Source organism: Pocillopora verrucosa, chromosome 1, assembly GCF_036669915.1.
Source record: "Pocillopora verrucosa isolate sample1 chromosome 1, ASM3666991v2, whole genome shotgun sequence".
In the NCBI taxonomy this organism is placed as follows: domain Eukaryota; kingdom Metazoa; phylum Cnidaria; class Anthozoa; order Scleractinia; family Pocilloporidae; genus Pocillopora; species Pocillopora verrucosa.
In genome coordinates this window covers 27,409,053-27,421,467 of record NC_089312.1, presented here as the reverse complement: position 1 = coordinate 27,421,467, position 12,415 = coordinate 27,409,053, and the positions used below count along the sequence as shown (strand labels likewise).

Sequence of the window (12,415 nt, the reverse complement as noted above, 5' to 3'; positions counted from 1 at the left end):
ATTATCTCACTGTTTTAATATATACTAAAATAACGTTCCATTTACCGAAGTGGATGTGGCTACTTCTTTGCCGCTTCGTGGCTCGGATAAATATCCACCACTAACCACCACCACTTTGGTGAATACCGCGTTTCCTCGAGTAAGTGCCCACGCTCCAATAAGAGCTCTCCCCCCCCCATAAGCGCCCACCACCTTGGCCATAATGTCTACAACAAGCGTCCCCCATTGAATAACCACCCCCTCCAACTTTTATAAATAGTTGGGATACAAGGAAAGCCTGTTTGTATTGTCACTTAATTTCTGAGTTTTTAAATTTCAACTACAACGGAATCAGTTCAGGAGAAGAATTAGCATCCCCTTCGATTAAGCACCCTCCTTCCAATAAGCGCAACCCCCCCTTCTTTTAGCCGAAATTATAAGCGCTCTGGCGCTTATTCGAGGAGATTCTGTGGTTGTTAACCAGAACGGTTCGCCAGCCACAATGTCTCATGATCAGTCAACCGTGAAGAAATTTACAGCCACGATTCACTGATAAGTTGTCATCCAGACTAAAGATTATTTTTACAGGCAATTAAAACTCGCTTACTCTCTGGAAGTTGCCATTCTTTTTCAATATCTCGATTATTAATACTTTGTAATCAGTCGGTAAATATTTTTCCTGACGGTAATTTAGTCTATGCAAGTTGGCCTTGTCAGTTAGCTTTGCGTATCTGTGGGCAGCCTTATCTTCCAAGTATACTGGTAAATAACGTACCCGTTGTTGAGGCAATAAATTATTGAAGAAGAAAATATTCTAGCCCTAATACATGCATGAATTTCTCTGGCGAATATTTCAGTCAAAAGTATGACTTCTAAACATTAAGACAATCGAATCACGTCCATGGAAAGTACGTCCCCCATGTTTTGCCGCTATATATTGGCGAAATGGAACCATTTGTTATGATGTCTCTCCAACTAGCTGGAGCTAACCATTGAATCAGAAGCGCAATGTTTACGAGGAATCCCAAAGCTTTCTTGTTATTGTTTGGATGTTTACTCCAGACCTACTTTTCACTTGGAAAACAAGGAAGAACGAAAGAACTAATACTTCGAGGAACAAAGTCCGATGGATCTCAAAAAAGTACCATGAAAATGAATATCAGCCAAAACAGGATTCAAGAGAAATATGCTGGCAAGTTATTCGGCCGTAAAAATACTGCGAAAATGGAAATTCATCGATCTGTTATAGGACTGCACTGGAATAAAATCAAACACGGAAGGTCCCATAGTGGGAGGCTTATGGAAGGAATAGGAAGACGACAAGTAGGTTACAGAGTTTCTGACTGTGATAAGCCCCGCTAAATTTTCCGCCAGTCTTCAGGGCTTTACTTCCGATCACCGATTCGCTAACTCAGAAAAAAAAACTATCGAGAAAGGAGAAGAACGTACAAGGCGCTCTCAGCTTTGTGGGAAAAGGCCATCTTCAACCTATTTTTTTTTCAACAATATGAATTATGAGCTCGAGATTTCTATCACGTGATAGTCAGTGAGGGCGAGGCGCGAATCAACCATCGTGCATAAAAATCGTGAGCTAATAATTTAATCGTTCTTATAATAAATCTACTAGTATTTGTTTAAAATTAAGCAACAAGATAGGCTAATACTTTCATTTCATTTCTTTCACCGACAAAAGTACAATGTTAGGTCACTCACCCTTCTCACTGTCTATCACGGAATAGAAAGCGTACGTAGCCAATTAGATGCAAACAATTTCATAAAACGCAAGTAGATTTATACTAATACCTAAAAGCTAAACGCAGAGACGGATTTTAGAGTTTTAAGCGTTAAACCTTGGAGCTTTAGAAATTCTTTTATTTTGAGAGGAGATACTTAGTGATAATCTTACTACTTGGTGTCGTATTCTAGATGATAGCGCCTGGATATTACCAAGCTGAGTGTTCTGAGAAAAAGCCTTGCAAAGAGGGAATGTACTGTAACGTGCTCTACTGTGAAAAATGTCATAAACTTAACGTAGGCTGCAACAGCAAGGACCAGTGTTGTAAGGGATTGGTCTGCACTTTTGGAAGATGTGAGAAGAAGGCAGAAGGGGATCCAGGTGAGGCAATCAAATATTTCGAAAGATCTCTCCATCCTTTTTTGGTGTTTTTGATTATTTTGCAAGCTCATGACAACGTGTGCTTTTTGCAACTGGTGGTAACATCGATTGTAGTGCTGGTGCTTGCTATGACCATTATCTAAGAAAGATACAAATATAAAGTAAATAAATCTTATTAGACATTTTGGTGTGTAGTAACGCTAAGTATTTTTACGAGTTGTGCCCTGTTTTGACGAGCCTGTAAAGCAAGTCAAAATAAAAAAAACTCGTAAAAATACTGAGCGATACTGCACACCAAAACGTCTACTAAGTTTTCATTATCCAATTGCTTTTTTCTGCTAAGTCTTTCTGCTCATTTCTCATGAGGTGGGAAAAGCAAAGCAGATAGAGAAGCGTAGCGCGCGAAGCCGACTGGTTAAACAGGTTTTTTTTACAATAACCAAGTGACCAAATAACCGTACAATATCGCATGATATCTGTACTCTATTCGCACGTTATTTGCACTCTACTTTGTACCGTTGGACGATCTGACCTTCCTCAGTAACAACTGCAAAGATCACAACAGTTGCTGATTTAAATTCGATCAGATATACCCCATTGGTTACCTATAAATATGCGGATCGTCATTTGCTCTGAATGCTTATATGTGAAGCACCTAGCGTCCTGCACGCCTCGCTACAAGAACTTTCAAGCCGACCTCTGTCTATGCCATCGACTGCACCAAAGGACGAGAAGTTATCGAAGGAGCCTCTTATTCGGTTGGTCACTCACAGAAAACTTCGGATATCGTTTCTTTAGAAATAAACTTTGGGGAGCGTTTTTGTCTGAATGTGTATATCATTGTTATAATTACCATCCTAATTGCTGTCCCTCAAGGTAGTCTACTGGAATTAAAGACTATAGCAATCAAAATGTCTTTTTCCCCCTAATATTATATTTTACGTTTTGAGATGTTGATTTCAGGCACATTCTGTGAGAAGGACAGCGATTGTAAAGAGGCGTGTTGCGTTTTGGAACCAACAATCAACTCCCACTTGCCGATATGTAAGCCAACCTTGGAGGAGTACCATCAGTGCGCGGCCATTTTGTATCGAAAAATATGGGTAGGAGAAAAGCCTGACTGTGGACCGTGTAAGCCTGGGCTCGAATGCGCTCAAAAAGGGTGAATGCAATAAATTAAACCAATATAATAATAATGAATAACAATAATGACGATCAGAAATGATTTAACTTGGTAACTGATAGCGATAAGAATAACAGAAAAAAATTAACGAGAGGAGAAACTCTCCCTAAATAATTTTTAAGGTCATTACGGGTTTATCCATAGTAACCAAAATTGATTTTAAATGGCTGAATTAATCATTATTTTTCTTTGTTAAACAGTGTGTTTGGAAGTCATGAAGTGTGTATGAAGCCAGACTAAGTGATCATCCAGTTCAGGAGACTACTTAAGAAGAAACTTGCTCGGTAAAGTCTATTTCGTCTCAGAACAGAATCAGTTACTCAGTGCTCTGAGTAGGGAGGTGGAGACTTCAACTAAGCGTCAGCTGGTTATCTGTCTCTCATTTCCTTAATTGAAAGTGAATATATTTCATAAGATAATAAAATTTTTTTAGACACTGACTTCAAGCATAATCGCTGTCCAGTTTCATCAATTTTATTCTCCAAATATTTCTACGTAAACATTACAAATTATTCTTCCATTTACAGACTTTTAAAAGCTCGTTGTCAGATTTCTCTTCTATTAAGTAGGTAACGTATTTATTCACGTAAACTGCATAGATAAAGAGGTTTCGAAGTATATTACATCATATCTGCCTTGCCTCCGGACACATAATAGCAAAATATTGTAGTTAGGTGCTAAACTATTAGAACAAACCATAAATGAATAAAGAGGGTAAGTTTCTAAAGAAACTATGGTGCTACGTCGGTGGGGGTATAACAAGATAATCTGGTAATATCACTTAGCTGTGTTGATAACGTAAATTGGCCACCCTAAAGAGTTTCTAAATCAAGCTGACGTTTTGAATGTTAGCCCTTCGTCAGAGCAAATAGAAAAATTGTTATATATATGTGATTTATACTCTATGCGGGAAATGGAGCTAGGCTATTGGTGGGAACATGGTAAAGAGAAGAACAGAAATAAATTGGTTGGATGAAAAGCGTTCATTGATACTCGTGGGTAGTGCCGATTTCAAAGATAAGTTTTTGATCTGGAGTTTGCGGCTTTCCGAACGCCTAGATAGAGGCAAAGGCCGTAGACTGTCATATCCTGCTTAGAATGATTTGGTAGATGAAAATATGTAGCGACTCCTTTCTACGCCGCAAAGTTTTTCTCGGAATCAGATCGTTTATGTTGCCTTCCAGTTTCACTGATGTGTACCTTACATTCAGTTGTAAGAGCTTTAAGTTCTGGCAAGAGATTATTAAGATTATTTATAATCTTTTCGGCAAAATAATGTTTTTCACGACACGACATGTACAATGAAATTAGCTTTTCCTGTAAGAAAACAGTTATTTGGTTCCAGGGATCGGTCAAATTTATTGCTTAGCAAGTGAGCGTCTTGCTTTTTACGTTAGTGACATTTTAAAATTCATTATTTGCTTCACTACAAATGAAGTTTCCTGGATGTCAACTCCCCATTACTACTTGCCTTAAAGCCAACAAATGGTGCATTGAAGCTCAGAAAGATGTCATGTCAGGCGTTTTCCATTCCAAATTTCCCACACTGAGTAGTTCCAATTCCACCAACTGCTTGTCCCAGGTAATGAAATCACGAGTATTAGGTTTTATACTTGGTATTCTCCAAGAAGATTTATTCTCTAATGTTTCCTCCTGTTACTTTTCTTTGTATTGTATATCTTTTCCTAACTTATAGGGTATAATATAAAGTCATCGTAATTTGCTGTGTGGACCATAAACAATCTGGTACTTGTACTCTCTTTGACGTGGGCATTTGTATGAGAATTGTATTATTCCCTTCTATGCCCCATATAAGGAATACCAGGAGGACTAGGAAACCTTGAACTCGCATCTTTTATAACACAATTGAGCATCCTTTCCCGGACTGCATCTCCAAGGTCCTCCAGTCTGACTTTTTTAGCCTGGTAAACAGGGTATTTCCAGAGCCCACATTTGTCCAGAGCCCTCCAGTACGTCTTGTAATCTTTTCTACGTCGCACGTGATTTTGAAAATGAGCTTCCCGTTAGCCAAGGTATTCGCGACTGTTGGTCGTTACACATGGCGTTTGCCGACAGTAAATACACATTTCGACCTCTTCCCCTCCTGCATCAGCTATTGTGGAGACACAGTAAAATAACTGTTAGAGCGAAAGCGCAACTAAACGGTCATGAAGTCTGATATGACCGTACAACCGGTCTTCCCGCCTTCATTTTATTTTGGACCATTTTACATACATTTTTCATGTTTTATTGACACGTTTGCCTCATGTGTAGCATAAAATATCGCAACAAATATAACCTATAGTTCTTAGGCAGGACAAAACGTTTCGTAGGTGTTACGCAAGGCTGCATTTTGGAAAAAGGAGGCACGAAAAAGAAGCAGTCTAAGACGTGAACTGTCGCATCATAGGAAAAAAACTGTGGTTTGCAAGTGTATTCTAACTAGTATTACCTAGCTCGAAAAAAATCTGCTACTGGGAAATGATAGCTTTAGGCGAGTGTTTCAATCTTGGTGATACATTATCACAGTGATTGTAAGTATCGAACTGTAATCCTATTATCTTTCCAATGTATTGTTCTAAAGGTCAAAGATCATTCAGTATTGTTGTATTCACATCATACTTAGATTAAAAAAAAAACAAAAAAACAAAAAAGGAAATCGCACTATTTGTAGAAGAAGCCCATACAGATTACTAGTTTGGCATCATCGACGCCTGGACATGTTGAAGTGAATCGGTGGCGGTTCATTTGAGCGCTCCAGAACTTCTCCTGCAACAGTCAATCTGCTTTTTTCTTCTTTCGCTTGGTTGGCTGCAGCTCAAGCTGTTTTGGAGTTCTGTGTGCCACAACGGTAGATTGACAAATTATCTAGAGGTACCTTAGGCACCTTTCGTTGTATTGCGCCCCTTCGGTAGCCGCTGACCAATAGCAAGGGCAATTGTTCTTGCTATCGGTCAGCGGCTACCGCCTTTAATAGGAGACTACAAATTAGCCGCAAGGAAGTGAAAAAGTCAAGCTCGAGGTTTTGCTGCCACTGTATTTGAAAATGAAACTTAAAAGCTTTGCAGTTTTTGTAGCGATTGGCTTTTCGATTGCTTTTGTTTCTACAGTGGTTTATTTGATATCATCTGAAAGGGATCGCAGGAAAAAGGTGCGTTGTAAAAGTGTCTACTGTTTGTTTTGGACGGGGGGTGTGTGATGTCTTGCGGGATTTATCGTGCTTTCACTGTTAGTCATTTTGTTTGGCTACTGCCTGTTCGCGTGTTTGTGGTCACTTGAGAATATGTATCTATACCACTGCTGAATGTCAGAATCTCAGTACTCCTTGATCATCAGTGCATTTCCTACAAATAGGTATGAAACTTACTCACGGATTTCTCTTTCACTGTAAGATTACTTCCGGGGCACACAGGAACAAATTACATATTATCATTTTTCACCTTTATTATGCCATTTCTTGGTAATTCTGGATTTTATTACTATTAATGCTTTTCTTTCAGAATGAAGAAGATGATTACGATCGAGAAACTCTAAACTTCCCATTTTTACAAGATGCCAAAACCATTGAGTTTATTATGAATTCTAAAACCATGTTCATAATGAGAGGTTTACCTGGAAGTGGAAAATCAAAAATAGCACGAAATATAAAGCAGGTGTATGGTAATATGGCTGTGATCTGCTCAGCAGATGACTTAAGGTTGAATGAACAAGGGGAATATATTTGGAAGATGGAGGAATATGAGGAAACGCACTTAAAATGTAACAAAAAAGCAAGCAGAACCTGTGAAGATGGGATTCCAGTGGTTGTTATAGGTAAGTGTTGAGGATAGGAATAAGATCATGTCATGAAATTCACTTGTAGGAGGGCGTAAAATTGCGCCCAGTACACTGGTGCCAATGCGACTAAATTTTTCACTTTGGCGACCAAATCCTGAAAATTAGTCGCCAAATTGGTGACTAGAATGCTTCATCATAACCTTACTTAAAGATAAAGTGAATTAAATTGGACATCTAAATGTCCAATTTGTAGCACTTAAAGATCTTTTTCCTAACTTAAGTTTGGAGGGTCTATTTAGAATGCTGACAGCATTAAAAAAAGGTTTTATTTGTCTTTAAAAATGGTGACCAACTTTTTTTTAATTGGCTACCACTTTGAAAAATTTAGGAGCCAAGTGGCTATCAGAAAAAAAATTAATTTTACACCCTGTGTAGGAAGAACTGTAATGCATGGAATAATGAGATGAGTCAATAATTGAGAGCAACTTCTTCATGTTGAAGTTTATTTTAGAGGTATTTAAGGTTAAATGTTAAACCTCCTTTCCCCATATTAACTTCTTTTGAGTCCTTAGAAGAGGTTATTCAACTGTTTGTGGGACAGAAGAGATTCTGTTGTAGGGTTGACTAGTGAAATTTTGGCCAGACCCCCAGTCAAAGATACTTAAAGACAAGGAACTTTAAAACATCTTTAAACATTTTTATAGGAAAGGCATTTGATAAGATCCTCAAGAATTTGATGAAGATCCTCCAAGTATCCCTTCAAGATCCTTGAAAAGATCCTAGAAAAGTTCTTTGCAAGGGATCCCTCAAGATCTTGAAAGTAAAAATGAGGATATTTCAAAGATCTTTAAAGGATCCTTTCAAGAATTTTTTACTAAGATCTTTGCTGGGATCCACATGGATTTTATCAGGATCCTACAAAGATCCTTGTAAAGATCTTTTTTTTTAGTCGTGATATATTATTTCCGCAATTTTAAAAAAGTGTTGAGACTGATCATTATTATAAAGAATGTTTAAAAAAATCCTTAAATATTTTCAGCAAAATGCTAGAGTTTCCCTTGCAACATCCTAAATGGTCCTGAAAGATTGTTGAGGATTTTGAAAGAACTAAAAAGTTCTTTCAATTGGTTGTTTGTTAAAGATCTGGGAAGAATTGTAAAGAAATATGAAGATGTTGGAAAGAATGTCGAAGAACATAAAATATATTGGTAAGAATTTGAAAGATTCTAAACAATCTTTGCAGGAATATTGAAGATCTTAACAAGAAATGTGACAATACTCAAGATCTAAGCAAGATCTTGAAGGATCTTCTAATTTATTGTTAAGATCTTCAAGAATCTTTTGTTTTATTGCTAAGATCAGTATAGGGATATTCGAAATTCTTAGCAAGATCTTTTGAAGATTCTTGAAGATCTGGATCTTTCATTTTCCTGCCAAGATCAGGAAAAATGAAAGATCCTTTAAGATCTTGGTAAGAAAATGAAAAATCCTTGAAGATCTTGGCAAGAAAATGAAAGATCCTTTAAGATCTCAACAAGAATTTTGAAGATCCTCAAAGATTTTTTAAAGATCTTGAAGATCCTTAGTAGGATCCTCAAAGATCCTCTGAAGATCTTTCAGGATTCTTACATATCCTTCATATTTAAAGTTTATGAATAGTGTGTTGCATTTTTTAAATGAATCTTTAAAGAAACTTCATTGACAAGTTTGTTTTACAATTTTTATTTGCAATATATTGCAGATAACACCAATGTTGACTCCAGGAAGCTGTCCAAATACATCACTATTGCACATAATACAGGTTACCATGTGGTATTGGTGGAACCCAGAACATGGTGGAAATACAACATTACTGAACTAGTACTGAGGAACCAACACAGTGTAAATGAGGATACTCTGAGGGATCAAATGTCAAAGTTTAAGCAATTTTTTGCTGTATATTATGGATGGTTTCCATCAGAAGAGAAATTAAGGACTTTGAAAGACTACATGCTGCAGATTTTGAGAGACTGCATAGAAAAAATCCCTTCATTCAGAGATCAGCTTACCAAGGAGAAGTATGAAGATGCTCAAGGCAAGGTTATTTATTTAGAATTTTTATAATTTGAACAGATAATTTTAATTTTAATTTAAAAAAATTTACCTCCTTTTAAATAAAACATTCTTGAAAGTATTTTTATTGTACTTTGAGTATCAGTGAGTGACATACATGCAAATTCTTTAAGTTATCAGGCTGGTTCATTTAATTACTGGAATCTAGGGATTTAAAAATATTTTACTTGTTGATGTGTAATGTACCACTAACCTCCTCCCTTGTGGCAAGTATTTATTACTTCTCATTTTTTTCTTTGCTCTGCACTTGTGACAAATGTCTAATGAGTTAGATCTTTCTTTACTTGATTACTGTGCTAGCAATCAACTGGTCATCTTTTTTTATCTATCCATGCTCACAAACAAAAGGCTTTAGAAGTTGTTGATATTGGAAGGGTGCAGAATGCTCACAACTTGCATTACTGAACATCTGTGAACCCAGAGTGTGGTAGAAGCTTAATACTAATGCGCTCAGTGAATGCTCAACTTGTCTTTTCAGATTTCTCAACAACTTTGACAGAAGTTACATGTGCTGCATTATCACTGTCATGTCTAGAAAAACAGCCTTATCGTCTCCATATAACTTCTTTTTTTGACCAAGGAATATTTGGTTATAAATCAAGTGACTATGTATCTTTGTCTGCTGTGCAAGAAGCTCTTGGATCTGTAACAACATTGACAGTCATTGCATGGACAATCACACCAAGAGCTTTAACAGCAAGGGTCAAATTAAGCCCATCACAGTTAAAGTTGTGGAGAAACTTGGATTCAGGTGCCTCAGGAGAGGAAGGACATAACTTCAGATTCAAAGTAAATGCATATGAATTTGTTAGTTGTTTTCCTAATAGCCCTTTTCCAATTGAAATTACCCTTAGCCTTGTTTGTTTTCGTTGTAAAGTAGAATTCCAATCATGTACAAATTGAAGTTAATGCATAGTAAGATATATGAGTGTTGAAAGTAATCTGGTGTTGCATTGGTTTTGCTTTACTTTGTGATTGGTTCAGAAAACTTGCAGCACTCTCTTAACCGATCAGAGGCAAAACTAACACCAATCATGACTTGGTTACCCTCACTTTAGGCAGTTTTTTTTATATTTACTTTAAGTTCTCATTGGCTCTTCAGAGTTCTAACCCTTCTTCTGATTTGCTATTGTAATTACTTTCAATTGGTTTTGGTTTTACAACACTCAATCCAAAAGTGCTCTTTGATGTTCAGATGATGAATGTGCCACACTCAATCTGGTCATTCATTTTGCAAATTAAAGAATTTGCATGCCATACACATCATTTATCAAAATATGATTTGTTACTTAACTTACAATTGCCACTTGCTTTTCCATCAATTTGTTGACATTAACTTCTTGTAAATGGCACCCTTTTGACAAGAGAATGCTTCATATAGGTCCTTTAGCTCCCAAGATCTCAATAATTAATTATTGGATGGGGTTAAGCATGATATCATAAATTATCAACGCCGAGGTCTGAGTTACCTACTGAAGCTTAGGCTGAGGCAGATAACATGGACATGAGGTTTGATAATTCATGATATTATGTGAAAACAGAATTCAATAATTATTTTATTATACATTATTGAAACTAATGGATAAGGGGCTTGGAAACTAGGTTTACTGATAACCTAATATCTTCACACACTTTTGTATATTGACTATATGCTCTTGACCAACAAGGGTTTCTATAGTAAGTCTTATGTATAATTCCAAATTTCTTACTTATCTGGCTCAGGGAATTGATTGTTCTATTGGTTGACATATTTGCTTAGAGTGATATATTCCTTCCATTATATTGCCTTACTGCTCAGCGAGATTTTGATATTGTCAGGAGAACTTTTCAGATCTCACTAAAAGAAGTGAAAGGATCAAGAGAGAATTATCAGCATGGCCCTGTTAAAACATAGACTTTGTGTGTCACTTTTGTACCATGACTTAGTCTCCTACCTGGGAGTGGTCTGTTTTTACCTAAATAGAAACTCCAGATATTGAAGGCAACCAAAAATGTGCCTCCCCATAGTTTTACTTTCCGTATAGTTTTTAATTTCCCTTCCACCATAAATATTACTTGCCTCTTGTTTTTCAGGAAGCTGCAGCCTGTGTATCTGATACTGAAAGATCTGCCTTTATTCCTGTTTCATATGCTAACCTGGCTATCAAACCAACAGTCGGTGTTGGAGACACAGCCCACATCACTCTCTCCTTGCAGAGAGACACAAGGCCTATTCAAGGGCAACATGACATGTGTGAGCTTGTTAGGCTGGAAATGGCCAATCAGGGTTACTTGGAGTATGCAGTCACTAAGGGTCTGGCCCGTGACTATGGTGATGGACATTGGGCTGTCTATTTAAACGAACCTATTTACATTGATGCACTTTTCACAGGGTTTTATGGTTTCTGATCTTGTCTAAGAATCCTTTAATGCTTTAATTCCACTGATTCACAACTGCGGTACCATGGGTCTTGCCCTAAATTGAACCAAAACTGATTCCCTTTGGATTTGCTCAACGCAATCATTGTATTATCTTAAATAACTCTAAAGAGAGATATGAACTCTTAAATGCTGCAAATTCAAGTTGATTTTTTCCTGTAGGTTATGTTGTTTACAGATTTACCTTTAACAAGTTGAAACTCTCTTCCAGAATGTAACATAATGCTCTTTTGAGATCATTCGTTTTCTTTTTTAGCGGCGCGAGCGTGTAGGAAAATTTTACCCCTCATTGGTTGTAAATTCGGTCGTTTCTTCCAATCCTCTTACTACTCATACTCTTGATTACCCGCACATCTAATGATTCCCTCTGACGATCCGAGATGATGGGGGGTTCATTTATTTTTTTACCTTTTTTCGCTAACTACCAAAATAGAAGAACAGGAGCAACAATAAGTGGACGTATTTGATACATTATTTTGATACAGTGAACAGAAATCACTTTATTTATTGTTATAAAAAGAAGCTAAAATAATTAATCGAAAGATTAATCACATAATAGGTAATAAAAGTGAGAGTTAAACCTTCTTTTGCCATCGCCATGTCTCTCTCTCTGTTTTTTTTTTTTTTTCACTTCCTTCTTTTCCTTTTTCGTTTCCTTTTACTTTACGCCCCCGCCAATAGAAGGTTTGTTTGCAAATTCAAATCTAATTATGAGAATGCATTCTTTTGCTAGCCGGCCCTGTTGAAAAACGCATTCATTCGTAAGTTATGAAGTCAAGGTTCGTTTTGTTATTTGTATATAAGAATTTTCAGTCAGTAAGAAAAACCTT

General features: G+C 36.8%; 2 protein-coding genes across 2 annotated transcripts; both read left to right on the top strand.

The window, feature by feature from the left end:
- The first annotated feature begins 828 nt into the window (after positions 1-828).
- Positions 829-4,147, top strand: LOC131771575 (dickkopf-related protein 3). Its single transcript, XM_059087388.2, has 4 exons — positions 829-1,302; positions 1,906-2,095; positions 3,059-3,257; positions 3,479-4,147. The coding sequence occupies exons 1-4, from the start codon at positions 988-990 to the stop codon at positions 3,516-3,518; spliced, it is 744 nt and encodes a 247-aa protein (XP_058943371.1). The 5' UTR covers positions 829-987; the 3' UTR covers positions 3,519-4,147.
- A 2,097-nt stretch (positions 4,148-6,244) lies between these two features.
- LOC131771574 (2',3'-cyclic-nucleotide 3'-phosphodiesterase) lies at positions 6,245-12,159 on the top strand. The gene is made up of 5 exons (XM_059087387.2): positions 6,245-6,429; positions 6,779-7,091; positions 8,797-9,129; positions 9,646-9,956; positions 11,241-12,159. Exons 1-5 carry the CDS (start codon positions 6,325-6,327, stop codon positions 11,553-11,555), a joined length of 1,377 nt encoding a protein of 458 aa, XP_058943370.2. The 5' UTR covers positions 6,245-6,324; the 3' UTR covers positions 11,556-12,159.
- Positions 12,160-12,415: the final 256 nt, after the last annotated feature.

Bases quoted from the DNA above. Each gene is read 5' to 3' on its own strand.
- LOC131771575 (XM_059087388.2), top strand. From the start codon at position 988: ATGTTTACGAGGAATCCCAAAGCTTTCTTGTTATTGTTTGGATGTTTA. The intron at 1,303-1,905 runs GTAGGTTACAGA...GTCGTATTCTAG, and splicing joins AAGGAATAGGAAGACGACAA to ATGATAGCGCCTGGATATTA. The intron at 2,096-3,058 runs GTGAGGCAATCA...TGTTGATTTCAG, and splicing joins GAAGGCAGAAGGGGATCCAG to GCACATTCTGTGAGAAGGAC.
- LOC131771574 (XM_059087387.2), top strand. From the start codon at position 6,325: ATGAAACTTAAAAGCTTTGCAGTTTTTGTAGCGATTGGCTTTTCGATT. The intron at 7,092-8,796 runs GTAAGTGTTGAG...AATATATTGCAG, and splicing joins GATTCCAGTGGTTGTTATAG to ATAACACCAATGTTGACTCC. The intron at 9,130-9,645 runs GCAAGGTTATTT...TTGTCTTTTCAG, and splicing joins GAAGTATGAAGATGCTCAAG to ATTTCTCAACAACTTTGACA.